The 27681-nt window shown below is 46.4% G+C and overlaps 2 protein-coding genes across 7 annotated transcripts; one reads left to right on the top strand and one right to left on the bottom strand.

Moving 5' to 3' along the window:
* The first annotated feature begins 6745 nt into the window (after nt 1-6745).
* On the top strand, nt 6746-10367 carry NHP2 (NHP2 ribonucleoprotein). Of its 2 annotated transcripts, XM_008570913.1 has the most exons (5): nt 6746-6987; nt 7054-7123; nt 9177-9282; nt 9994-10092; nt 10237-10367. In XM_008570913.1, exons 1-5 carry the CDS (start codon nt 6828-6830, stop codon nt 10258-10260), a joined length of 459 nt encoding a protein of 152 aa, XP_008569135.1. In that variant the 5' UTR covers nt 6746-6827; the 3' UTR covers nt 10261-10367. The 2 variants fall into 2 exon arrangements, with proteins under 2 accessions (XP_008569135.1, XP_008569134.1); XM_008570912.1 differs by having other exon boundaries at nt 6748-6987; nt 9994-10367.
* Nucleotides 10368-11250: 883 nt separating this feature from the next.
* RMND5B (required for meiotic nuclear division 5 homolog B (S. cerevisiae)) lies at nt 11251-23155 on the bottom strand. Of its 5 annotated transcripts, none has more exons than XM_008570906.1 (10): nt 22971-23155; nt 19531-19681; nt 16889-17034; nt 16625-16765; nt 15892-15992; nt 15495-15661; nt 13500-13665; nt 12184-12286; nt 11937-12091; nt 11251-11852 (listed from the first exon to the last, which is right to left on the bottom strand). In XM_008570906.1, the coding sequence occupies exons 2-10, from the start codon at nt 19667-19669 to the stop codon at nt 11789-11791; spliced, it is 1182 nt and encodes a 393-aa protein (XP_008569128.1). In that variant the 5' UTR covers nt 19670-19681; nt 22971-23155; the 3' UTR covers nt 11251-11788. The 5 variants fall into 5 exon arrangements, with proteins under 5 accessions (XP_008569128.1, XP_008569129.1, XP_008569130.1 ...); XM_008570907.1 differs by having other exon boundaries at nt 22979-23155; XM_008570908.1 differs by lacking the exon at nt 22971-23155 and adding an exon at nt 22817-22888 and having other exon boundaries at nt 19531-19677.
* Between the last annotated feature and the right edge of the window lie 4526 nt (nt 23156-27681).

Below are 27681 nucleotides of genomic sequence, written 5' to 3'. Positions count from 1 at the left end.
ATTCTTTTTTTTTAATTGGGAAAAAAGTTGGTTTATTTTCTGTTTCTTAGTAATGGTATCATGGGGAAGAACAAAAGGAAGTACTGAGACTCAAATCCCTTTGTGGGAGGCTTAAGCTTCCCAGAATCCCTTGTCCCCACTTTGGGCACTTGGGGACAGGATGGGGAATGAGAGGGGAGAGGCAGGACATGATTGATAAAGCAAATTTTTCGCTTTATATTCTTATACGAATACTATCTGAAATATTTTGAGCAGTATCACCTTTAAGATAATAAATTTTAAATTCCAAAACCAAAATCTGGACCCTGAAGAAACCCAATTTCTGAAGTGCCAAGCTGACTTTTCTAAGCTCTCAGCTTTACACAGTATGGTGTGTCCCAAGCAGTTGTGTTCCATCCTCTAGGATCCCATTTGACTGGTCCCTTTCTCCTTAGGCCCTTGCTTGAAATCTCTCTGTAAAAAGGCTTCAGGCTTCATTTCTGGGGAGACTCCAATGCTGCTAAGGAAACCAGACTGGGGTGTGGATTTCCATCCATCATCTTGACTAATATGTGGCATAATTGGCCTCCAAAAGAATTAAAACAGATTTCCAATAAATTGCACAAAATGTATAGTTTTATTTTTTTCTTCTACTTGACTTCAGTAAGTCTCTAGCTTTTTTTTTGTCTTTTTTCGTGACCGGTAACGGGATTGCAACCGTCGGTGTCGCGCCTGCACTGCGCTCAACCAGTGAGCGGACCGGTCTCTATATGGGATCCGAACCCTCAGCGGGAGCGCCGCTGCACTCCCAAGCGCCGCACTCTACCGAGTGTGCCACCGGGCTGGCCCAGCATCTAGCTTGATAAATTAAAAAGTCAATTAAGCTACTACACACCTATTAGAATGGCCAAAATTCAGAACACTGACAAGACCAAATGCTGGTGAGGATGTGGAGCAACAGGAACTCATCATTCAATGCTGGTGGAATTGCAGTATGATACCGCCACTTTGGAAGACAGTTTGGCAGTTTCTTACAAAACTAAACATATCCCTACCATACAATTCAGCAATTGCATTCTTTTATAACTACCCAAAGGAGTTGAAAACTGATGTTCACACAAAAATTTGCACATGGATGTTTATAGAAGTTTACTCAAAATTGCCAAAACTTGAAAGCAACAAAGATGTCCTTTAGTAAGTGAATGGATAAATAAACATTGCTACATCCGGCATTAAAAAGAAATGAGCTATCAAGCCATGAAAAGACATGGTGGAAACAAATGCATATTACTAAGTGAAAGAAGCTAATCTGAAAAGGCTACATACTGCATGATTCCAACTAGATGACATTCTGGAAAAGGCAAAACTATGGAGACAGTAAAAAGATTAGCGGTTGCCAGGGGTTAGGGAGGACTTTGGGATGAATAGGCAGAGCACAGAAAATCTTAGGCCTGTGAAACTACTCTCTATGTTACTATAATGATGGATATATGTCATTATACATGTCCTATAGAATTATACATTCTATTATACATAGAATACATTATGCATGTATTCTATGGAATGGACAAAACCAAGAGTGAACCATGAAAACTATGGACTTTGGATGATAATGAGTGTCAGCGCAGGTTCACTGATTGTAACAAATGTATCACTGAGTTGGGGGATGTTGATAATGGGGGATGCTGTGCATGTGTGGGGCTGGACAGCATATGGGGCATCTGTGTACCTTCTACTCTGTTTTGCTAAAATTCCTCTAAAAAAAGAAAGCCTCTTTATTTTTTTAAAAGTCAATTTAAAAAGTCATCTTCAATTTAAAAATGGGCAAAGGATCTGAATAGACATTTTCCCAAAGAAGGTATAGAAATGGCCCATAGCGCATAAAAAGATGCTCAACATCATTAGCCACCAGGGACATGCAAAATCAAACCACGATGAGATACCACTTCATACCTACTAGGATTGTTATAGTGAAAAAGTCAGGTAACAAATATTGGCAAGAATGTGGAGAAATTGGAACCGTTGTACACAGGTGGTAGGAATGTAAAATGGTGCAGCTACTTTGGAAAACAGCCTGGCAGTTCCCCCAAAAGTTAAACATACAGTTACCATTTGACCCAGTAATTCTAGTTCTAGGTCTAAACCCAAGAGGGTACACAAAAACGTGTACACAAGTGTTCATAGCAGCATTATTCACAATAGCCAAAAGGTGGACACAATCCAATCCATCACCTCATGAATAGATAAAATGTAGTATATCCATACAATGGAATATTATTTAATAATGAAGTACTGATAAATGCTACAATATGGATGAACTTTAAAAACATAATTCTAGAAGGCCGGCCCGTGGCTCACTCGGTAGAGTGCAGTAGATAACCGGCCATCCCCTATATAGGGATGGCTGGTTCGCTCACTGGCTGAGCGTGGTGCTGACAACACCAAGCCAAGGGTTGAGATCCCCTTACTGGTCATCTTTAAAAAAATAAAATAAAAAATAAAGAACATAATTCTAAGTGAAAGAAGCCAGTCACAAAAGGCCACATATTACATGATTCCATTTCTGTGAAATGTCTAGAACGGGGAAATCTATCGAGATAGAGAGTAGATTAGTGGTTGCTTAGGGCTTAGGGAAGATGAGGGAGTGACAGGATGATAGCTAAAGGATAAAGAGTGGTGGAGTTTGGACATGTTGTCTTCCCAGAGCTCATGTGGAAATCTGATCCCCAATGTGGCAGTGCTGGAAGCTGTTTGAGTCATGAGGGTGGATCCCTCATGAATGGATTAATGCTGTCCCTAGGTGGTGGGGGTAGTGTCTGAGTTCTCATTCTGTTAGTTCCAGAGAGAGCTGGGTTTTTGTTTTTGTTTTTGTTTTTTTAATTTATTTATTTATTTATTTATATTTATTTATTTATTTATTTATTTATTATTTTTAAAGATGACCGGTAAGGGGATCTTAACCCTTGACTTGGTGTTGTCAGCACCACGCTCACCTATTGAGCTAAACGGCCATCCCTATATGGGATCCAAACCCGGAGCCTTGGTGTTAGTAGCACTGCATTCTCCCGAGTGAGCCACAGGCCGGCCCAAGAGCTGGTTGTTTAAAAGACCCTGGCACCTCCTCTCTCTCTTGCTTCCTCTCACCATGTGATCTTGTACGTGCATGCTGCATGCTGCCTGCCATTTTCCACCACGAGTATAAAGAGCCTGCAGCCCACATCAGATGCAGCTGTCCCAGAACTGTAAGCCAAATGAAACTCTGTTCTTTATAAATAACCCAGTCTCAGGTATTCTTTTATAGCAACACAAAATAGACTAATACATGGGTTTCTTTTTAAAATTATGAAATGTTCTCAAATTGATTGTGGTTATACAACTCTGTGAATACTAAAAACCATTGAGTTGTACCCTTTAAATGGGCAAACCGGGGCCGGCCCGGTGGCACACTGCTACAGTGCGCCGCTTGAGAGTGCGGTGGCGCTCCCGCCAAGGGCTCGGATCCCACATACAGACCGGTTCCCGCTCACTGGCTGAGCAAGGTGCGGAAGCAACACCGAGGGTTGTGATCCCGTTGCCGGTCCCGGTCCGGTACGGGCGCGACACTGAGGGTTGCGATCCGTTGCCAGACACGGAAAAAAAAAAAGACAAAAAAAAGTGGGCAAACCGGGCCGGCCTGTGGCTCACTCGGGAGAGTGCGGTGCTGATAACACCAAGGCCCCGGGTTCGGATCCCATATAGGGATGGCCGGTTCGCTCACTGGCTGAGCGTGGTGCTGACAACACCAAGTCGAGGGTTAAGATCCCCTTACCGGTCATCTTTTAAAAAAAAAAAAAAAAAAAGTGGGCAAACCATATGGTATATGAGTTATATCTCAATTTTTTAAAAACCTCCCCAATTTTTTAAAAAATGGGACCTTGGTCCATCTAGGTCTAACTTTCTCACTTTATAGACAGAGCTCTGAAGCCAAGAGAGGTTAAATGACTTGCCCAAAGTCATTTGTCATTTAGAGGCCTGAGCTAGTGCCTATTAGCCATTATGTTCTTACTTTGCACTGCTCCAAGTAAGCTCAAGTAGCCATTCTTACAAAATCAGTAAAATCACACAAATCACCTAGGATCTGGCACAGGTCCCTGAGCCCAGCTTTAGAAATATACAGTGTGGGGGCCGGCCCGGTGGCGCACTGGAGAGTGCACTGCTTGGGAGCGCGGCGGCGCTCCCGCCGAGGGTTCGGATCCCATGTGGAGACTGGTTCCCGCTCACTGGCTGAGCGTGGTGCGGGCGCAACACCGAGGGTTGTGATCCCGTTGCCGGTCAGTAAAAAAGACAAAAAAAAAAAGGAAAAAAAAAGAAAGAAATATACAGTGTGGGAAGGCTGGCTGTTTAGTTCAGTTGATTAGAGTGTGGTGCTGATAAACACCAAGGTCCAGGGTTTGATCCCTGTACTGGCTAGCCACCAGAAGAGAGAAAGAGAAAAAGGAAATATATGGTGTGGTTTTCTGAGGACCAATTTGTTCTTCTTACTTTGTTCTCATTAGGCTCAAAAAGGTGACACTTGTCACCTGGCCAGGCCGAGTTTCCTAAACTTTCACTATCGAGGTTTCATATCCTTTGAGGTAATGACAAATGCCAAATCACAAGGTATGGGCAAAGTCCTGGCTTGAAGACAAAGTGGACCTGGGTTCAAATCCAGCTTTGTGTGAGCTGGGCCAAGATACTCTCCTTTATCTCAGTAAATCGTAAAAAGAAAGGTATTTTTTGTGAGTATTGAATGAGATATTACATGTAATGTGCTTGGCACATAAATGTTAACTTCTTCCTTCCACATAAGAACTGAAGGGGCTTCACAACTGAGGCCTTCGGTGAGGTCGGTCAAGCACATTTGCTTGAATTTGCTTGAATTGGGTTTCTTGGGGATGAAATCCTCCATCACTCTGCTGGATAGAGTTCATCATGCTCTGTGCACACATCTGGCAGCACTTCTCCCTTGGTGCATTTTCATCTGGCCTACAAGGCTGAAATACCATTCAGAAACAGAAACACAAAATCACCCTGCAAAGCCCTGCCAGCTAGCTGTGTGCTCATAGGAAGCCATAGGGCTGCTTTTACAGGCTTCACATGCAACTTGGGGAGGGCTTCCCAGGGAGGGCCAGAACTAATACTATACTACCAAAGAGGAGGGACAAGGGTGGGGAGAGTTTGGGGTGGGAAATGGTACAGCAAAGTCATCAGCAGTAAGGCAAAACTGACAGTAATCACAGGTCCTAAAGCTCATGAAGGGGTTATCTTTTGTCAAGAAATTTCAAAATGAAGGACTGGCCAGTGGGTTATTGCTTGGTGTTATAACACCAAGGTCAAGGGTTCAAATCCCTGAACCGGGCAGCCACCAGAAAAAAGAAGAAAAAAATCCAAAATAAAAATGTTTAAAAGATCAGTTTTTTGTTACATTGTATATACAAACTTTACTTGCTTTCAAATTGTTCTTATTGCTTTTATAACATGTGTTCATCGATGACTCATTTTTCTATTTGTGAAAATTATTTGGGGTGTAAGGTTAGGATGAATTGCATCATAACTTTTCTTAAAATACTAAATTTTTAAAAAACCTACTTGTTTTTTATTTAATGACTTTGCACTTGGTTCTAGGGTTAATAGGTTAATTTTTAAGTTGGTTTAACTGACCTGTGCTCTCACAGGTGCGAGAAAATTTCTAAATTTCCACTTAACTGGCCTGTTCCACTGCCCCCAAAATGGTGGGCCTGCCACAGAATGAAAGACAATTAACGTGTAGCAATTATCTAATTAGTATACACCCAGAGTTTCAAAACGCAGAGATATCAAGAGCCACCAGAATTTAGGCCAGCTCATTCCCCTACCCCATTCCTGTGTCACTGTCCACTAATCCCCTACGGATACATCCGAACTGGCCGCCTGCTCAGAGCTCTCCCTTATCCCCACCGGGGAACCTCACCGCGAATGCCTTCCCTCCTAGGGTTCTTGGCTGCGCTCAGGCTGTCCTCCCCTCAACCCCAGCCCAGCGATGCCTTCCATACGTGTAACGTCAGGCGGTGGTGAGGACTACGGGGAAAACAGGGGTCAAGGGATGCTGGTGGGAGGTCAGAGGGGACTACAATTTTGATAAAGGAATCAGAAGAGTCTCTCCCACAGGCGCCGTTTGGGCAGATTCCTGTGGGAAGACAGGGAGCGAGCCACGAGCTCTCTGAGGAGAAACGGTACAGACTGAGGCTCTCAGTGAGTGGAGGCATCCCAGGCTCTGTATCTTTCGTAGCCGCGCAGCGGGGTCCAGGAGAGCGGAAGCAAAGTATGAGAAATTACGCAAGAACGAAAGAAACCTTGAACATAAACCTCGGCACCCAGGGCAGCCACCCACCCAGGCCCCGGGACCTGACCAGGTTCCCCATTGTCCAGCGGAGGGATGACACTTGAAGGCGGTTGGAATCACACTGGGCACACGACTCCCGTTCTTCCGCCCCGGTAGCAGCCCCCGCCCTTTACGCAAGGATCCAGCCCGCTAGACGTGGTCACGCCCCCACACGCACGGCCTTCTCCCCGCTCCGGGTGCCCGGGACGCGGCGCGATCCGACGAGCGGAAGCGGGCGTCCTCTTCCCGCCTCGCCTCCCCGGCCCCGCCCCTCGCCTCAGATTCCCTCCGCCCCGCCCCCAGGGCAAAGGCCCCGCCCCTCTCCCGCTCTATATCAAAGGAGCTGAGCGTCAACGGTTGGTCCCAGAGTCGGAGACTTTCCTGACCGGCGACCCGGAAGTGGTTCCTAAAGTAGCCGGCCGCGTGGAATCGCCTCGGGGGAGGGAACTGGGTTGTCGCGACTGCTGCGATGACCAAAATAAAGGCTGATCCGGACGGGCCGGAGGCTCAGGCGGAAGCGTGCTGCGGAGAGCGCACTTACCACGAGCTGCTGGTCAACCTGAACCCCATCGCGCAGCCGCTGGCTTCTCGCCGCCTCACGCGGAAGCTCTACAAATGCATCAAGAAAGGTGTGGCGGTCGCCGGGGAGGCGCGGGCCGGGGGCGAGGCTCCTACTGACTCTTCTGTCGTTGCAGCCGTGAAGCAGAAGCAGATTCGGCGCGGGGTGAAGGAAGTTCAGAAGTTTGTCAACAAAGGCGAGAAAGGGTAAGAATCCTCCTTCGCCGGAGTTTGCATTTCTAAACGGTAACAAAGGAATCCTTGCTTAGTAGGTGCTCGGGAAAAGTCAGGTTAACTCGGTCTCAGCCCCATATACAGATGATGATCAAGTAGCCAGTAAACTCCCTTCAGTACTTACACGAGCTCAAAGTGAATTCCAGAGAGAAGCGAACTGTATAAGCCAACTCACTTAGGGTAGACTTCAGCTTCATTCATTCAGCGACCTTTTATTGAGAGTCTACTCTTTTTCAGGCACTATGCTAAGGGTAGACAATGGCATTAATCAGATAATCACACACAAACAGAATTACAAGCTGTGATAGACAGCCATGCACTGAGAAATGACTTCATTATCCTACTCCCTTTCTGGCATTTGAGAATCTAAAGCTTGTTTACATCTTTATTCTCTGTATTTCCCACTCAGGCCAGAGGGTAAGTTCTTTGAGAACAGGGCCTCTCACTGTTTTATCCCCAGAAGTGTCTAGTACACTGTAGGTGCTCACGAGATAAATAATGCCCCCTGAGCAATTATGCTCAATGAGGAGTCTCACCTGGTTGGGAGGAGGGGGGAGTGCACCAGGGAAAGTTTCCCTGAGCCTTCCCATTTGAGCTGAGATCTGAAGACATAGGGATTAACTGGAGGTTGGGTGTGGTTGTGTCCTGCTAGAAGAAAGAGTGGGCCACAGGGCAGGAGAGAAGTTAGTAGTGGGCAGAGGTGCTACCTTCTTTTGAGCCCTTGTAAGCCATGGTAAGTTTGGGTTTTCTGTTCAGGCTTTGGGAGGCCACTGAGGGTTAAAGCCAGGAAGTGACATAATTATGATTACACCTCAAGATTTTTCTGCCAATTGAGGAAGGAATTAGAGAAACAAGAGTAGATTTGGGAAAACGCAGATAGGAGGCTACTGTAACCCAGAAGAGATGATAGTGGAGATAGAATTAAAGGGGATGGATTTGAGAGGGTTTTCAGAATGGAGAGGGGAGGTATGGGTGACTTCTAGATTCCGGCATGCCCAGCCAAATGGACAGAGGGTCCATTCTCTGGGATTCTGGACAGTGGAGGAGGACCAGGTTTGTGTGGAAAGACCACAAGTTTGGTTTTAGACAGGTTTTATGGGTGCCATGGAGACACGATTCCCCCTCCCCCAAACTGACAAATAGGTAGATGGCTATATGAGTCTGAAGCTTGGAAGAAAGAGGGCCAGGCTGGAGAGAATAGATTTGGGAGACATCATGGCCATGGGTCAGGTCAGCCAGGAAGAGGGTACTGAGAGGAGAAGGCAGCTGTGATCAGGCTGTGAGGAACTCCCACAGTTAAAGGCTACTTAAAGGAAGAGAAACCTGCAGAAGAGGAGGGCCCACCAGGCCAAAGGAAAACTAGGAGTGGAAGCAGTACTTTGAATCAAGGGCTCCTTCCTTGTTCCTGCCTGTCAGCCATCCTTGGAGAACAGACTCTTCCTTTTTTATCTTCAGGGTTTCTAAGGCACTTGTCCCAGAAACCAGACACCTTGCCAGCTAGGAACCCTAGCTGAGGGCTCCCTGTCACTCAGGTTTCTTAGCCTGGCATTCAAGGCTCTCGGGTGTATCCCCTGCTCTCCCACCCCCACCATGGATTCCAAAGCCATCCAAGGCTCCAGACAGCCCCTTTGTATCTGGTGCCATTCTGATGCCCTTAGCATCGTGCTTTCCCGGTTCCCAGCCCCTCCATGTTCTGCCTAACAGGCATTCATCATTCAGCTTTCCGTTTAAGCATCTCCTTCTAGTTGAAGCCTTTTTTTGACTCTCCAAAGAGAGCTGAGCTGCTTCTCAGCACCCCTCCCATACCTCATCTGTCCCAGCACTATACCACTTGTCATACTTTGGTGGTATTTACATGTTGTCAAGAAAGAGAGATCACCTCCCCAGAAGAATGCACTCACCAAATACAACTTTGCATTCCTTCAAAGATTGGCAGCCCTACACTGTGGGCTCCTGGAGGGTGGGGGCATCTTACAACTGACAGAGGGAAGGAACAAGCTAGAATAACTGGTTTCTCTCATTTCAGGATCATGGTTTTGGCAGGAGACACACTGCCCATTGAGGTGTACTGCCATCTCCCAGTTTTGTGTGAGGACCGGAACCTGCCCTATGTCTACATCCCCTCTAAGACGGTGAGGAACACGCAGCCCCCTGACCTTGGTCAGCACTGGGAGAGGGGGTCTGGGACATGGTCTGCAGTGGGAAGAAGGTGAGCTGGAGTTAAGACAGGCCACCGTGGATTCTCAGCTCCACTGCTTCCTAGTTGTGGGACTGCAGATAAGTTATGTCTGCATTTCACTTTTCTTATTGTAAACTGAAAGCCCCCTCCTCTGTGGACCGTAAGAATTAAAACAGACGTATGTGAACATGCTTTATAAGCTAAGATGCTTCACTTGTGTCAGTTGTTAGGTGGGTTCATGCTCAGAGGAAGTGTGTCCTTATCCTTACATAGCAGGGCCCAGATCTGGGGCACAGGGGGTGGGGAATGGCAGGGACCTGAAGAGCATAAGCCCTGCCTATGGGGACAGTCCCTGCTGGGCTGGAGCCTTTCCAAAGTTTGCCTGAGTTTATATGATAGAAACCAGGACTGGCCGCTTAGTTCAGTTGGTTAGAGTGCAGCCTTATAACATCACGGTCACGTATTCAGATCCCCACACAGGCCAGCCACCAAAAAAGTTTTTAAAAAAAGTAATGATAGAAACCAATTTGAAATGTTTTTAAATATAATGTGGACCCAATAGCATGGCTGTGGGCAAGATTAGGCCGATGGGTCATCAGTGTGTGAATCCCTATAGCGTACAGATTGTGTGACCTTTTCTCTCAACATCTTTTTTCCTTTGTAGGACTTGGGTGCAGCAGCAGGCTCCAAGCGCCCCACCTGCGTGATAATGGTCAAGCCCCATGAGGAATATCAGGAGGCCTATGACGAGTGCCTGGAGGAGGTGCGGGCCCTGCCCCCACCCCTGTGAAGGAATGGGCAGCACTTGGCACCTGCTCTGGAAACTGTTGGACTGGCGGGGGGCGGCTGGCTGCCTTCCTGCTGTCCACACTCATAGCATCTCTCTGTTCCCACGTCTTCTTCCCAGACAACTTCAACAGCTATTTCATGAAAGTAAAGCCAATGCCTTCTCCGTCAGTGCTGTTTCCTGTTGAGCCTACATGAAGACAGTTCCAAAAATGTGGAGTGGGGGAAGTAAATGCTAAGACTAAAATGTGAGACTGTGGGTGTTTTCTTAAGCAGCAGCTGCTGATGGGGCCAAGGAGTTGGCAGGCAGGAAAGAGTGGAAACAGCCTTTCCCACCAGAGAACCCAAAGGACTTTAAGAGCATTCAGTGCTAATTTCTGGCTGCCCAGGGCCAGGTTCATAGGCTCAAGCTGAGAACTGATTCTGCAGCTCACTCCAGAGCTTTCAGTTCCCACTTACAGGGTGGGTGGGAGCTGTAAGATAAGGCAGCAGGGCCCAGATCCCATGTCATGGAAGCCTGCAGCTCCTATGTCAGGGACACCTCCATTCCCAAAGAGGAATGTCTCCTTCCCCCAGGAACTTCAAATGCCACTGTGAGGCTTACGGAAGCAATTTACCCACCACATGGTAAATTTTAAATAATACAAAGCTAAATATAAAACCCCAGGTCATCTCTCCTGTGTAATACATCTCTTCTGGTAACCCAGCCCCTTTAAACATTTTAGACTTAAGTTCCCTCCTGCTGTCAAAGGCCCCACACAGGACTCAGTGCAGCAGCCAGGCTTCAAGCACCCTGGAATAAACTGGAAAGAGCTTGGGCATGAGGGTCAGATCAGGTTAAAAACTCCAAAGCTCTCTCCTTTCTAGGCTATGAGCCCTGTTGTGTAAGTCATTTCATCTTCCTAAATCCCCTTGTACTGATTTCTAACGTGGAGGTAATAAGATTTTACATATGTATATGTAAAAGCACCCAGGGTTTGACATCTCCCAAGTTTTCCCCCCAATCAGATGCGAGTTGGGTTCTTTCTGCCTGCTCACTGTAGTTGGCCATGCTTTTAGCCATGCCCAATACTTACAAGCAGTAGACACAGGTACTAATTATTTGTCAGTGACACTAAAGGCTGGCCAGGAGAAGTAAGGAGAAGGGCTGTAAATATATTTGCTTAAAGTTATAAAACAATGGCATTCAGTTCAAACTTGGACTATGTACAGTGGGAAATGGGTACACACAGTTGAGGCTGTACAGCAGGTGGAGATGGGCTACAGCTGGACACCCTTGGGCTGAGGAACAGGAGTGTACATGAGCATTGGCATGGCAGCAAGAGCCATGGCTGAGGGCAGAGAGATGTCTGCTGCTGGCCAAGTCCTCTGCTGCTCTGTCAGCTGCTACTAAGTCAATGGCAGATATCAACAAGAAGAGACAGAGCAGTAGTAAGAGAGGCCAGCAGCATTTCCCTTTCTCTACAGCAAAGGAGCCAGCTGCCTGGTGTGGGTTGGTTCATCTCCTTCATCAGCCTCTACCAAAGGGCTGGTCCAGCCCCTCCCCATGGTAGCACTCCTCAGCCAGGTGCTCTAGAACGAACCATGATCCACTGAAGCCAACCACTCTACCGAGACAGACCAAGTCTCGTGGGTGAAAAACCCCTTCCGACAAAGTTCCTTCCAGGCAGGAATCAGAATATGATGCGTTTCCCATCTGCCGGGTTCTGCTCCATAGGACAGTAGGGACACTTCAGCCTGCAAAGGGAGGACAAACAAGTGTCTCAGGGTGGCCAGCAGGTCAGCTCAGTACCAAGAAGGAGCACAGCAGGAGGAACTTACTTTCCTCCATTGATGAGCTTGTTGAGTGCATCTCGGGAGATGACGTGGCCACAGATGAGCTTGATGGGAGGGTTGGAATCTGACGTCTGCTGGCGGAGAATGGGGCACGCAAACACTGAATGATACCAGCACTTCATGCCTAGTTCGATCTCAATCTGGGGAGGCCAGCAAACGGGTGAGTTCCACTTCCTGTCATGGCTATCCTCCCCAGCAACTTCTGCCCATACCTCCCCCTGCCAGGCCTCACCGGTAATTCATCCTTGTGACTCCAGACGCCGGTGCACTGCCTCTGCTCAATCACAGCTTTGATGTTCATCAGCACAGGCAGCGCCACACAGCCAGAGGCAAAGCTGCAGAACAAAGAGCAGGGGCTGGAGTGGCTCAGACCACAGGGACCCAGCTGACAAGACAAAAGGACCAGCACACCATGTCTTCGGCACAGGACTTGAGACCCATTCTAAAGTGGAGTCAGGTCAAATCAGTCCTTGAAGATTCCTTAGATTGTTCCATAAAATGGCACATATGTAGTTATGTATGTCCAACTCTAGAGAGTCATTCTAATGCACCCCAAATTTGAGAACCTATGGAAAAGACAAAACGAAGCTCCAGGGGCAGATGTCTGCTCATCCAAACCACTGAAAAGTCCTTGGTGTGACTGGGAGACAGTGATCAATTCAGAAAGGCCCCAGCACACCTGTAGAATCTGCCCTACTCTGTTGTCATAATACACTTCTCTAACAGTGGCTATCAATCAACTAGGACACTTAATGGGGGAGGGGGATTCAGTTCTCATGACGATTACACAGGGGTAGGTAGCCTACTGGCTGGAACCTCAGATACAAAATACCCTATAGTGCACAGGTCAGTCTTGCACAACAGAATCGTCTGGTCTAAATTACCAATGGTATTCTTGCTGGAAAATACTGTTCTACAACCTGAACCCAGAACAAATTAGATCAGAGTGGAGTCAACCCACCATACTGGGGTGGAGTATTAGATTCCATAACTAGTGTGAGTAAAATGCACTGTGACACTGTCTGCTGCGGTGGAGTGTATGGCTCTGGCCTCAGGTCCAAGTGCCCTTTATCCTCATGAAGCCTGAGACAAGTATATTCACATCTTGAACCTCCATTTTCTCATCTAAAATGAGGACAACAGTACCTCTAGCTCCTAGGGGTGCGGAGGTTGAGAGAAGAATGCTATTGAGAAGGAGACTTAGAAGCAGGAGCTCTGAATATATGTTACTTAGCTACTCAAGTCTCCCCTGAAGGGAAGTGGTGTTTGAGAGATGAGGTTGTGAGGAAGGTGGGCTACAGGAGGGGCAGGGACCTCATTCAAGAGACCTTGCAAAATGGGAACCCTGACCCTGCCACTGACTTTGTGGTGACCTTGGGCCACAACTCTTCCTAATCTGTTTCTTTAACTGTAAAAACAGATAATTCCTATCTTGAAAATGACTAAAAAAGCCCATTTAAGTCTGTGAAAGCACCTGGCAGGGCCTTAGCAAAATCGTTTCCCTCCCTACCTTCCCACTTGTGCTGCCATCACAGGGCTGGGTTGTACCTGACGCTGAGGGGGGACTCCACAGAAAGCCCCAGCAACGAACAAGCATCTCGGGTAAAGGTCTCACAGATCTCCACCCAGTGGCTGTTGTCCAGGAGGTGGCAGTAGGGTGACTTCTCCAAGCCCAGCCGCAGGTACACTAGACTGCCCATCATCACCTGGATCTCTACAAGGCAACCAAGGCATCAGCTCAGGGCGTGCAGGGGCTCTGGGTCCATCCCCTAAGGGGGCACAGGACTGCAAAGCGTAATACTGTCAGCCAGGCTGAGCCCAGCAGCTTCCAGGCCCCTGACCAGACTGAGTAGGGGTTGAAATATCCTCAATCAAAAGTGATTTTTTTCTTTTTTTTCCTTTTTGTCTTTTTTCGTGACCGGTAACGGGATCGCAACCCTCGGTGTCGCGCCCACACCGTGCTCAACCAGTGAGCAGACCAGTCTCTATATGGGATCCGAACCCTCGGCGGAGCGCCACCGCACTCCCAAGCGCCGCACTCTACCGAGTGTGCCACCGGGCCGGCCCAAAAAGTGATTTTTTTCTAAATCCAGTGAGGAGGTGGAGTCTCTGGGCTGCTTCTGTAGAACAAGGACAGGGATTACCTGGAACTGGTAGGAAGGAGAGTTCCTTTCCAGTTCTCTTTCCATCCTTCTGATTGCATGAAGGAATGAGTCTCAGGTTGGTGCTAATGTCTCTATTCTCTAACCCTAGTTAATCTCCCTTTTTAACATAATAGATCCCAGGTTCAGGCTTTCAGGAGGCAGCAGTATCTAGCTTAAACACTGCTTGGTTATCATGATAGTTATTTTAAAATAAGATTTTAAATAGTAAATATGAGAGGGGCTAAAGAAAAAAGTTAATAACAGTGTGGATTACTACTGGTGAGCATCTTGAAGGTGAGACTCAAATGACAGATTTAGAAATCCTAATGTGAAAGAAGAGGGCTCAGGAAGAATGCTCCAGAGGAGATGCTCAGATGAGTCTTAAAACGAGTAGGGGAACTAGGAGGTCACCATACCTGTAAAGACCTTTTCACAGGACAGTATCTGTCTCTCAGGCCTACTGAAATTCCATTAAAGGATTTACTGTCCCTCAGAAGAACTGTCTACATTCCCCATCTCCCCCTCCCCTATTGTAAGTGGATTGAATTATGTCCCCCCAAAATTCATTGAAGCTTGAATTGTGTCCCCCAAGTTTTATGTATTAGAAACTTAGCCCCCACTGTGACTGTTAAGAGGGTGGGAAATCCTATTATGGTAATTGAAAGGTGGAGCCTTGAAGAGGTGATTGGATTGTAGGACCATGCAGTAGTGAATGGATTAAAAATGGTGGTCAGGGGCATGGTTCTGAGGGCTTTAAAAGAAGAGGAGAGTCTGTCTCTCTCTCTCTGTTTCCACTCTCTTGCAATGTCAGACACCACCAGATGGACTTTGGATTTCCCAGCCTCAGAAACTGTAAGCAAATAAATTTCGTTTTTCTGTATAAATCACCCAGTTTCAGGTATTTTGTTATAAGCAACACAAAACAGACTAATACACCTATGAAGAACAGTATATAAGCTTCTGCACCTCACTGGGTTATTGAGCAATCACTTTCTTGCCATTCCCCCAGGCATTGCCCTCTCTCAGCAAGTTAGCATAAAATTTGTTATGCCTCTTTTTCTATTAAAAACAAAAAACAATCAGGGCTCTTCTAGGTGGGGAGAGACATGAGGCAGAGTGCACGAGAGGGCAGGGCACTTGGCAGGCACTGAGGACCTGGAGTGGTCTGAGATGAAGCTAAAAAGGTATGGCAGAAGTGGGTGAGGAAGAGGCTTGAATTTATAGAGTTCACCTTGTAGACAATGAGGAGTTACAGAAATTTTCAGGTTGGGGTTTTCAGGAGCTATCTGGGTAACATACACTCCATATTGACACAGGGACTGGCAACCTGATGTAACCCAACGCATCCTGACATCTGCTGGACCCCAGCAGCACCAGCCTCAGCAGCCTGGGCACTTACCCCGCTGGTGCAGCTGAGCAAAGGGCTGGAAGTGCCGGGCATAGCTGAGGGCCTCCAGCTGCTTCTCAGGGCCACCCATCAGGAGGCGGATGAAGTGCAATCGGTGCAGCTTAAACTCCAGGGAGCTGTTGAGCTCCAGCAGGCGCTGCCTGTGGGAGATGGCCCATCTGGGAAGAAAGGGGCCAGTTTAGTGTGGAGCTGTGGAGGATTAGAAAAGGGGCTCTGGCAGAGCCAGGACCTGAGAGGAGGACTCCAAAAGCCTGTGTGAGGCCACAGCTTGGGGCATATCAAGTACATTTGGGTGAAATGAAGACCACAGACAAGCCCTGTGCCCTGAGAGGTTGGGGCACAGTGGCCACCGGCCCAGTGCCCCCGGCCCACCCAAGGGCCTCCTTACTCCAATGCAGGCCCCAGGTCTTGTTCATGCAGAGCTTCCAGGATTCGATTCAATTCCAGGAAAGGCTGTTTGAAATCCAAGTCCACATTCAGTGTTGATTCCTGTGGGGAGAGAGAGAGATCCCACCACTGGAAGGCAGTGTTTCCAAAATTCTCTGTCAGGCAATAATAATAAAACCTCATCTGCCAAAAACAGGCTGGAAGGAGCCGGGATTTGCATGAGGAGCCATGGTCTCCTGCCAGCTGCTTGTTCCTATTTCAGTTCTGGGAGGCTGAGTGAGACATGCTGACCTCCCAGAATGCAGAATGCAGACTGCAAACCTCACCCCATCACTGGAGTACTAGAGACAGCCCCCAGGCCTAGCACTGAGTAGCACGGTGAGAAAATTATTCCTTTTCAATCCTCCTAATTACATTAAGGGAAAATATACTTTACTTTTTACTGCCCGAGTGTCTTTAACACCTAGCAAGTACTACTTTGTCATTTCACCAATCTCCCTTTTTAATAAAGGGATATCAGGTCTCAGGTCAGAACCATGGCTGGAAATCAGCTCTAACTAGAAATTAGTAACTTTACTTTTCATCATATGTTTTCAGAACTACCTCTATTTATGGCAGGGGGACTGACTGCCTTTCTAGAATAAATTTATTTAAAGAATGGCAGGGACTCAAAAGAAAGAAAACTATCAGATAAAAAGGAGAACAGGCAGGTCCTCTCAGCACCTTCCTGTTACCTGGCATAGCTCCTCGGCGACACTGAGCATGCCCTGCTGGTAGAGGTGCTCCACAATGGCCATCTGCAGGATCTGCTGCTGCTTCTCCCGGGAGTCCCATACTGCGTCCGAGACTACACCACAAATCTCAGAGTCAAAGTTCTGACAAGGAGGAGAGAAAGGGCCCTGTGACTTGGGCACTCATACTTGCTCTTCTGCCAAGCCCTGTACACACTAGCTCCAGAGTATTCCCACCCACAGGCCTGGGGCTGCCCACACGCTCACCCTATCAATGGCTTTGCCCACTCGGGACACGCTGCTGTGAATGTCCTTGTGGTCTGAAGCCAGTTTCTGCACAGTGTCTTTGATCTTTCGGCAGCACTGGGACATCACCAGGGAGAGAGTAGCTGAGAGAGGGGTCCCCTGGAGGGCTGCAGAAAAACAGTGGAATGAGTAGGACACAGACCCTGTATTTGCTCCCTGTATTCTAAATGCCAGCCTGGTAGACCAGGAGGCAGACCTAAACTCCAGAGAGAACTGCCTAGCTTCTATTCCAGATCCTGCCACTTTTTAACTGAATGACTTGGTTCAATCTAGTCAAGTGGGACAAGTCAGTTTATATCTCAGAGCCTTCATTTCCTCATCTGTAATATTGTAGGTTGCTGTGAAATGAAGATGTTTGGCACTTAATGTATGTTAAGTAATTTATTTTAGCTTATCTACTACATCACACACAATTGTGTATTTGACTGTCAAGTTAAACAGTTACCATATGACCCAGCAATTCCATTCCTAGGTACATACCCAAGAAAAATGAAAACATATGTCCACACATTATTCATAGTAGCTAAAGGGTGGAAAAAACCCAAATGTCCATCATATAATGGATATGTAAAATATGGATATTCATACAATGGAATATTATTCAGCCATAAAAAGGAATGAAGTACTCATACATGCTACAACAGGGGTGAACCTTCCAAACATTATGCTAATGAAAGCCAGACACAAAACACCACATATTGTATGATTCCATTTATATGAAGTGCCCTGAATAGTAAATTTATAGAGATAAAAAGATTAGTGGTTGCCAGGGACTGTAGGAAGGGAGGAATGTCCTGACTGTTAAAGGGTTGGGTTTCTTTTGGGGGTGATGAAAATATTCTGAAATTATTATTTTTTTGGTGGCTGGTCCGTATGGGATCCGAACCCTTGACCTTGGTGTTATCAAATAAGATAACCAGCTAGGCACCCTCCACCTTTTGAAATTTGATAGTGAGATTGCACAACTCCATAAATATACTAAAAACCACTGAATTATATACTTTAAAAATGTGAATCTAATGGTATGTGAATTATAGCTCAAATTAAAAAAAAAAAAAGACATAGGAACCAGAGAGTCCTCTGGTCAAATCTAAGACAATTTGAACATTAAAATAAGTAACAGTAATAGATTATAACCCATTGAATAAAATAAGAATCTGTATGAGTGTGAACTGATAATAAAGGAGAAGGGGAATCTTCTTCTTTACAGCTGAATGCCAACCAATAAATGTATAAAGAATGATACAGCAGGAAAAATCACCCATGTTGCAACCATTTTAGTAATAATTGATTCAGGAAACAATCATCTATGGAAGCCAAAACTAGTGGGCTGAAGTTTGATGAAGAGCAGGACATTTATACAGTCTCAAAGTATCTTCCTACAAACTACTTGTTAATTAATTACAAAGAAAAAATTAGGAACTTTACAGTGGAGGAACCTGGCAGACGGCATCTTAACCAAGTGTGTAAAGTGAACATAACTAATAATGGATGAACTGATGTCTCATGCCTCCCAATGTGATGCACAGAGAAGCACATAGCTTCCAAAGTACTCCTGCCAAAAATGCAAACCCTGAATGATGAGGAAACATCAGACAAATCCAGACTGAAAGACGTTATGCAAAATGACTGTCGTTAATGCTTCCAAAATGTCAATGTCAGGCTGGGCCGGCCCGGTGGCGCACTGGGTAGTGCGCCGCTTGGGAAGCGCAGCGGCGCTCCCGTCCGAGGGTTCGGATCCCACATACAGACCGGCTCCCGCTCACTGGCTGAGCGAGGCGCGGGAGCAACACCGAGGCTTGCGATCCCGTTGCCGGTCCCCGGTCCGGTACGGGGGCAACACTGAGGGTTGCGATCCGTTGCCGGACACGGAAAAAAGACAAAAAAAAAAATGTCAATGTCAGGAAAGATAAAGGAAGGCAGAGGAAATGTTCCAGATTTAAAAAACTAAAGAGTAGAAAGAAACTAAATGCAGTGGATGACCTTGGATTGGATCCTGGACTGGAAAATAAAATGCTTTATGCAAATTTCTGAAACAATGGCAAAAGAGAAATGTGAACTATAGTCATTAGGTGATAATATTATATCAGTTTCATTTCTTGTTCTTAATAATTACTCTGTATTTGCATAAGTGAATGCCTTTGATCTTAGGAAATACACACTGAACATTGATGGGCAAAGGGGGCTGCAATATCTGCAATTTATTTTCAAATGGTTAAAAAGTAATAATATGCAATAAAATGATAAAGCAAATATGGCAACACATTAGCAGCTGGTGAAGCTGGGTGAAGGGTATATGAGTTCTGTAAACTATTTTGGAACTTTCCTGTAAATTTGAAATTATCTTAACACCTGAAAAGTTGAAAAGAGAAAAGCAAATTAAAAATAAAATATAAATGGAAATAATCTCAGATAAATGAACAATTTTTATTGGGCTTTTTGAAATAGCTCAGAAACTGCATACCCTTCTTCAAGGAGGCCTAGAGATGCATGTACCAATGTCCAAATCATCATCTTTCTGGAAGCCTGTCACCAAGTAACCTCGGGTCTCCCATGTCCAAGGGAGGCTGGCGTGGGGCTCTCAGCAGGGAGTGGACACCTACCTGCGCTGGCCAGCTCAGCCCGTAGCTGGCCCACATAGTGCAGCAGCTCTTCCAGGCTCTGCTCGCAGTGCTGGCCATAGGTAAGGAACTTTTGCAGCACCTTGTCCAGCTCTCTCTCCACGCATGCACACTGCTCCATGGCGGCCTCTGCCTGGGGAGGGTCGGTTAGGTCAGGTCCCATCTGGGCTCCCCAACCATTTCTCCAGATCCCTCTCCCCATTGCCATATATATCAATGCTCAGAAATTCACTGCTTAACTTAAAATATCTGTCCACAGCTTCTGTCTTCCCCAGCTGGGATACCCAGTGGAGGATGCAGGCTGATCTAAGGACAGGGGTCTTTTGAATCATGGTGAGAAAATTACTGCATTTTCAACTCTTTTCATTCTATTATCTTTGTTCATCTCCCTTTTTTTTTTTTTTTTTTTTTTTAAAAAGATGACCGGTAAGGGGATCTTAACCCTTGACTTGGTGTTGTCAGCACCACACTCACCCAGTGAGCGAACCGGCCATCCCTATATGGGATCCGAACCCGTGGCCCTGGTGCTATCAGCACCGCACTCTCCCGAGTGAGCCACAGGCCGGCCCGTTCATCTCCCTTTTAATCAAAACAGAGAGCAGGCCTTGCAGAGCCCTCAGCAGGCAACACTATCTAACTAGAAATCCATATACTGCATATTGTCATATTTCATGGATTTTTCATATATTCATTATGGCCACCTTCTCTTACTGTTAGTGGAACTGGTTTTCCGTGTACTGTAGTGATATAAGCCAGGAAGGAAGTCCTTGAATGGCTGATATTTGGAAATGCAGCCTAGGGAATGAATGCCAACCATGTTGACTGATGGGCTTTGCCCACCACTCCAGCCTCAGCCTCTCCCGCTGCTCATCCATGGACAAGCACCTTGTGTCCAGCCAGCCTGAACCCTTGCGCTCTCACAGCTCCAATGCCCTGGTACATATTGCTTCCTCTCCCTGGTCTGCTATCACCCCTCACCTCAACTGCTTCAGAAACTGGCCCTTCCTTCCCAAGTTAGTTCAGATGTCATCTCCTTTAGCAGCTGTCCCTAGCCTGCGCCCCCTGGCTCCCTCTACTCTCACTTTGCACCCTCCTTTTCAGTTTTGATCATTAGGTAATGATTTGTCTGAGGGCCTGCCTCCACCACCAGACTAGAACTTCTCTTGTGTAACACAAACTTTCAGCCTCCTTATATCCCTGAAAGAAAATTGACTTTCTTTGTCCCACCTTCCCTACCATTCAGGCCCCCTTCCAAGTCCTTTCCACCCTGTGCCACTGTCCGCTCTATTTCAGAGCAGCCTTTGACACTAAACATATAGACAATCTTCAAAATGTTGGTGCAGAGTCTATTTCCCTTTCCATCCTTCCACCTACAGGATTTGAAATGAGAGGGCTGTCATATGTCCCACCAAAACATTCAAATCTAGCCAGTTGTCCATTCTCTCAAAGAAGCGTACAGAGTAACAATATAAAGAGAATCTTGTGTCAGAAGTGACCATTGGGAACTTCTCAGTTTCACCAGACTCTGTTTCCCATTCCTACCAGCACCAACACTCCTGGCCCTACCATCTTTGCCTCCCTGTGGCAACTGTCTCCTTACTAAACAGGGAACAAGTGACAGGGAACTGGCACCCAGGGCCGAGGGATGTGTTTATGCCCTCACTCCTTATGGCTGATGCTATTACACTAGAATTTGTAATTATGGTGTCCAGAAGATGTGCTCTCCCTACCATCCCCAAACACCCTATAACTGGATATGACACATGGGCAAAATATAACATGGACAACTGTCTAAAATGATACTGTAATTATTATTGTTATTGCTATTATTAATAGCTAACATTTCATAGGGGCTTATTATGTGCCAGGCACTGTTCTAATGACTTTGCATGCATTAATTCATTTACTTAATTCTCACGAAAACACTACAAGATAAGCACAATTTTTTTTTTTTTTTTTTGCAGTTGACCCGTGCAGGTCAACCCTTGACCTTGATGTTATAACATCATGCTCTAACCAACTGAGCTAACTGGCCTGCCCTGGCACAATTATTAGACCCACTTTGCAGATGAGAAAATGAGAAAAAGAAAGATTAAATAAGTTGCCCCAGGTCATGCAGCTGGGAAGTGGAGGAGCTGAGAACTGAAGCCAAGCAAGCAGTCTGGCTCTAGGCTTCAGAGCCCTTATTAAGTACATTGCATTACAAGTACTCTCAAGACCAGCTTAACAGGCCACTATTTCACCAGGAAAGGAAAGCAGAAAATTTCTGTCGTTGGGATAACTGTACAGCAACCAGTAGTCATGACAAGAAACACGAAATTGACCACAGGTTCTGTGAGAAGAATCAAGTAGGGAAGATGGCAGCACAAAAGAATGTTTGCAAGAGTGTCTGGAAACCAGATCACAATTTACCAAAAATAAACATGGTTCAAGAAAGATCAGGACCTCAACAAGTTCAAATAGTCTAGCCCTCTCAGACACCAACAGATACCAGGCTTATGAAAGGGAAATGCGAGTCAGCATCTTGATATCGTATTTAAAAAGCTGAGGAAGGAGATGGGTGCAAGATTTTCACCCCAGTACTGTTTGTTGTGGCAAGGAGTTGGAAACAATCTGGGGACCTACATAGAGGAATCAATAAGTCAAGTAAGTACAATGTGGGGGATGCACCTATGGAAACCTGTGTAGAATTTTAGAAACTGTGTTCCAAATATAGCCACACAACATCTGTAAGATCCCAAAACATGGTATGGAAGAGGAAAAAAAGAAAGAAAATGAAGTCTAGGCAGAATGTGAATTAAAATTATATGCATACAAAGAAAGAAAAAAGAAACAAAAAATATGCATACAACCCCCCAAATAAAAGGACATACATCAAACACATCAGAGAGGTTTCCCAAGGTGGAGAGGAGGAATGGGGGGAAAAGGGAATACGTAAATAAATACAAAGGAGAAATAAATAAACACAAAGGCCTTGTATGGACCAAATAAAGGTACCAAAGCTGAGAAGTATGATTAACTCAAAAAATGTAAAAATAAAATAAATGAACTGGAAAAATAGAAACGTTTGTGGGTATTCCACCCAGAAAACCCAGGCGGCTATTCAGAGAAGCTCTCCTAGACCACAGTATTTAACACTGATCCCTCTGTCCCTCCCTCACGCCAGTCACCCTATCATATCACCCTGTTCCTTTCCTTCACTGCACATTCCTATGTGAGATTTGACAACTTTTCTCATTAACCAAAACTGGAGGAGGAAAAAACCCACCATTTTCCCTAGACAGTAGTCTCTACTGGGAGTTTCATCTGCATTAACATGCAAACGACTGGCAAACTCCTACTCATCCTTCAAAAAGATTTATATCCTTCGCTTATAAATGAAGAAAACTGCTCAAATGCCATGCCGGGCCCCGGGTCAGCACCTGGTTACCTCCGACCCAGCCGCGTCGAACTAGGATGAGACTTCTTAGTCCGAGCGACGCCCCCGGCTGAGGCGGCTGTTGGAGGGCGGGACCCGGGTCCTATGAGTCTGTGGGACTCCAGCTCCTGGCCCGGGGCCGACGACTACGAAGAGAACAAGCCCAGGGGCGGATCGGCGTGAGGGAGCCCACCCGCTCCCACCTAGTCCAGCAACCCCGGCCCCGGCTTCCGGAGCCGCCGTCATCGGAACCGGAAGTCGCGGCGCTTGTCGCACGAGTACGGACTCGCCCACTCGCGGTTTTGCGGAGGGGTGGCCGTCCAGCGAGCCCGCGTCTTTCCGCCTGAGCGCCGAGCCCTTCCCCTCCCGCGCGCGTCAAGAGTGGAGTCGCCCACAGGAGTGGGGAGGTGGCGGAGGGAGCTGTGCCGCCGAACGACCCCCAGGCGCCCAGTCCAGCCTGCCGGGCCCAGCCTCCCAGTTGGCGGGAAGGAATCGGATCGAACCACTCGCTCGCAGGCTGAGGCGCGCCTCGGTGCCATCGCTGCGACTCCGCACTCTGAAGCCCCAAACCGCAAATGCTGATGCCTGCCTGCCCCGCACCCCGCCCTAATTCAAAGTAAAGACTATACCGCACAGGACTGTGCATGTAAGGGGTCCAACAGTTAGGCTTCTTCCGCCATGGGTCCGCGATGCTCTTTTCAAATACCAAGTGATGCTTAAAAGTCCTTTTTTTTTTTTTTTTTTTTTTTTTTTTTTTTTTTTTTTGTATACCCTAGCCTCGCTGGTCCCCTAAGCCCCTACTTAATCTGTTCACTGGGTAGGAGAATTAGATTCTGCTGGGGGTCGGGGGAACACGCAGTCCCTGCCCTGCCACCCTCCATTGGTCGGTCGCTCTTCTTGGCGGGGGGTGGGGGGTTGCATATCTGCCCTAAAGAGGAAGAGTGAGGGTTAGAAAGGAGAGTGGAGGCGGTGACCCCAAGCCCAAGCCCGGACTGAATTTACGATCCTTACAGGCTCCCTTGCTCTGGAGGGAAGGGGTAGAGAAGCCCCCATACTTCCCTCCACAGGCCTCAGAGACTTGGACTAGAAACAGCCCAAGAGAAAAGGCTCAGTTTCTGTTTCCCGACTTCCTGCTCCCTTTTCGGGCGGTCTCATTCCAGGGCACCCTCCCCTCGAACGCTCCACGCCTTTCCTCCCCCCACTCCACCCACAACACCCTTGCACAATCTTGTTTTGTTTTCTTTACAGCACTTGCACAATCCAGCTTTGTTTTTTTAATAGCATTTGACTTGAAATTATATTGCGTGTTTATTTTTATGTCTCCTGGCCCCTAACCCCGCTTCCCTCACTTCTGGGATAAAAGCTCCATTGGGGAGATTTTGGAACACAGTAGGTGCTCAAAGATGCTCTGAGAAGCCGGTATCTTCCGCTTATAAATGAAGAAACCGCGGCTCAAAAGCCTTATAACACACACACACACACACACACACACAACCTTATAAAACATTGCAGGGAAGAGCGCTGCGCACAGCCGGACGGTGAGCCCGCGGGCGTCTGGACCGAGCGTCCCGGAGGAGCCAGTCCCTGCGCCGGAAGCCTGGGTGGTCCCGCCCCACGCGCAAGCCGCGGGGGCGGACAGCTGCATGAACCTTGCCTGGGGACAAGCCAAGCGGACAGGACCTCACAGGCTTTCGAGAACGCCCCAGGCTTCCCCACTTCCTCTCCAGGAGCACCAGCCTTCCTCACAGAGAACTGGTCATGAACAAAGCCTGGCTTCTCCAAAAACTTTGAACGCGCCGCGCACGCATCAGGCCATTTCACCTTTGTCTATCATTCTCTTCCCCAGTATGGGGCTATCTTTGCATTACTCTGGGTACTGTTACTTTTCAGTGTGCGCAAAGTTTTATTACATAGTTGATTTTGTCAGTTTTTCCTCATTGGGATTGTGTTTTTGTTTTGTTTTTTTTTGTTGGGGGTGGGGATTACTTCAAAGCAGAGAAGTTTAGCTGCTCTCCACTAATTCAGTAATAATCTATGTAACTTGTTGCCATTGTGGGGGAGTTTTGAATTTTCCCTCTATTCTCTTAAAGTTAGATAATGAGTGTTTGGAATAAACTTAACAGTAGACAGATTAACAGGAGGAAAGGCATACAAATTTATCACATCCATGTGCACAGGAGTCCCACAAAATATGAGGCTCAAAGAAGGGCCTGGGCTAGCTGGTTAGCTCAGTTGGTTAGAGGGCGGTATTCTAACACCCAGGTCAAGGGTTCGGATGCCCACGCCGGCAAGCCGCCAATATATATATGTATCTTCAACCATCTTGCCGTGTGTGTGTGTGTGTGTGTGTGTGTGTTTTTATTTTATTTTATGTATATATACACATACAGGGCAAGATGGTTGAAACCTGTTAAATAAAAATTATAGGAGGCCATTGTTTTGGACTAACTTCCTGCACTAGGCCCCAAAAGACCGTACTAAAGATCAAAATGGAGTCATTTCTGCTAAATTCTATGTTACTTAAGCTGTGGTCTGACCTTCCCAGGGAGTCAGGAAGAAGATAACAGCAATTTCCCAAACAGGCCAGTTTAAATCTTCAGTAGGTATGATAATGAAGTTCCCCCTGCTTTAGTCCTTACACAAAAGAGATAGCCTGAGGTAACCTGATGTTTTTCTATTGTTCTGTCTTCCTGTCCCCACTTTACAAGGACAGTAATTTTGAAATAACCAATCCACTTTTTGTTCTTTGTTTCTGTTTTCTTTAGCCTTTTTCCTATCTATAAAACCAACCTCCTGAGCTGGCCGCTTAGCTCAGTAGGTTACACCACAGCGTTATCATCTTATTATCTTATGGGTTCAGATCCTCAAACCAGCCCTCTCTACCAGCTGCGCCCCCCAACCTCCTCTGCTTGGCTCATGTGATCACTTACTCTATTTTATAGAATAAAGTGCTGCCTATTCTAGAATAGTAATAAAGCCAATTGAGATCTTCAACTAAATATGTTGCAATTTTGTTCTTTGACAAGCCAAAATAGCATTTTGAGCTACAAAGAGATATAGGGACTTGGAGTTTCTGGGCGGAAGTGTTGACTGGTTGAGGGAGGTTTAGGGGAGGGGAAAAAAAAAGGTTGTCTTGTTATGCAGATAAAGTTTCTCAGGTAGAAGTCCTCAGAATAGGGTATCGACCTTTAGTCTCCTTCCCTGTGAATCTGATGGGATTACAGGTATGGGGCTCCAGACAACTGTGTTCTTTCTTTGAACTTCCCTTAGTCACATAAAGGAACTTCAGAGAAGGAGAAGTCAGAAAGACCTTGATTCTCGGGCCGGCCCGGTGGCGCAATGGAGAGTGCACTGCTTGGGAACACAGCGGCGCTCCCGCCGAGGGTTCGGATCCCTTGTGGAGACCGGTAACACCGAGGGTTGCGATTCCGTTGCCGGTCAGTAAAAAAAGACAAAAAGGAAAAATAAAAATAATAAAAAAAAGAAAGACCTTGATTCTCTAGTTCAAAGCACTCAGCTTGCCAAATTCTCATACTTTGGGGTATCGTCTTCTGGACGCCAGCATCAATTTCTCAGGATATGATTTTTAAAATTTAACTCAATAAATGTCCATTTTATTTTGGCAGGGGTGGTACAAAGTATGACATTTTTTCCCCAAATTTTTGTCCAGTTATCCCACCACCTCTTGTTAAATAATCCTTCCTTACTCTTTCATTTTGAAGTTCTTTATACTGTAAGATTTTCTTTGGAATGGAATCTATTTCTGGCTTTTCATTCTTTCCACTGAGTTGTATATTTATTTTTACACCAATGTCATATTGTTTCTCTTGCTACTTTGTAATATGTTCTAATATTACATGTTAGAGTGAAAGGACTAAACACTGCTTACAAAAAGGAAAAAAAAGAAAAAACACAAGGTTATTGAGGAAGCAGATCAAGAGGGGTTGACTTCTGAGGCGCATGGGAATTTTGGGAAAATATGGGGCTGTATTCTGTATCTTGATTGTAAGGTTGGTTATACAATTCTGCATTTGTCAGAACTCTAAAAACTGTACTGTAGAGTGGGTACAGTATGTAATATATGTAGAGTATGTCTTAAAAATGGGGGTGGGGGGACAGGCACACAAAGAGCACTATATATCTTAAAATAGCAAAATGAGGTTCTTGAACAGAGAGGACAAATCCTCCAAAGTCAAGTGCTCACCTGAAAATACAACTTTCTGGGCTGGCCTGTGGCTCTTTAAAAAAAAAAAAAAAGAAAGGAAATACAACTTTCATCACCTCCCAGAGTAGGTCCTGGAGGGCTGAACTGAAAAAGATGGACCATCCTTGATAGCTGGTGGGGATGGGGGCTGCAGTACTGCCTGCCCTCCCAAGAGCACCAGGGCTCGGCCCAGGGCAGCCAGAGCTCCTCCCCAGCCAGGCCCAGGACCTGTTCAGGCTCTAATATCTTGCTTCCCCACTGCAGGTGACTCTAGAACAGTTCCCTGTCTCCTCTTGTCGGAGTGAGCAGGACTGAAACAATGTTGGGATCTAAAACCACCTGGGCTTCAGGAGATGTCAAAAGACACGTTTTTTCTTAGCATGCATTTCTCTGAGTTCCCTCTTTTCCCATGGTTATGATACTTTGAACCTTGGTTATGGGGCAAGATGACATTATTTGTGTAAATGTAAAGTTGTTTTCCAGTTAGCTTGGAGCTGCAGACTTACAATGA

The sequence above is a fragment of the Galeopterus variegatus genome, unplaced genomic scaffold, assembly GCF_000696425.1.
Source record: "Galeopterus variegatus unplaced genomic scaffold, G_variegatus-3.0.2 Scaffold641, whole genome shotgun sequence".
NCBI classification, from domain to species: Eukaryota; Metazoa; Chordata; class Mammalia; order Dermoptera; family Cynocephalidae; genus Galeopterus; species Galeopterus variegatus.
Note: the sequence above shows the minus strand (reverse complement) of the source record. Positions and strands in the feature narration are given on the sequence as shown.

Coding starts and splice junctions, on each gene's coding strand:
- NHP2 (XM_008570912.1), top strand. CDS start 6,828: ATGACCAAAATAAAGGCTGATCCGGACGGGCCGGAGGCTCAGGCGGAA. Junction 6,988..7,053: donor CTACAAATGCATCAAGAAAG/GTGTGGCGGTCG, acceptor CTGTCGTTGCAG/CCGTGAAGCAGAAGCAGATT. Junction 9,283..9,993: donor TCTACATCCCCTCTAAGACG/GTGAGGAACACG, acceptor TTTCCTTTGTAG/GACTTGGGTGCAGCAGCAGG.
- RMND5B (XM_008570905.1), bottom strand. Junction 17,035..19,530: donor GGCTGAGCTGGCCAGCGCAG/GTAGGTGTCCAC, acceptor GTTTTTCTGCAG/CCCTCCAGGGGACCCCTCTC. Junction 12,092..12,183: donor GTCACAAGGATGAATTACCG/GTGAGGCCTGGC, acceptor TGGCCTCCCCAG/ATTGAGATCGAACTAGGCAT.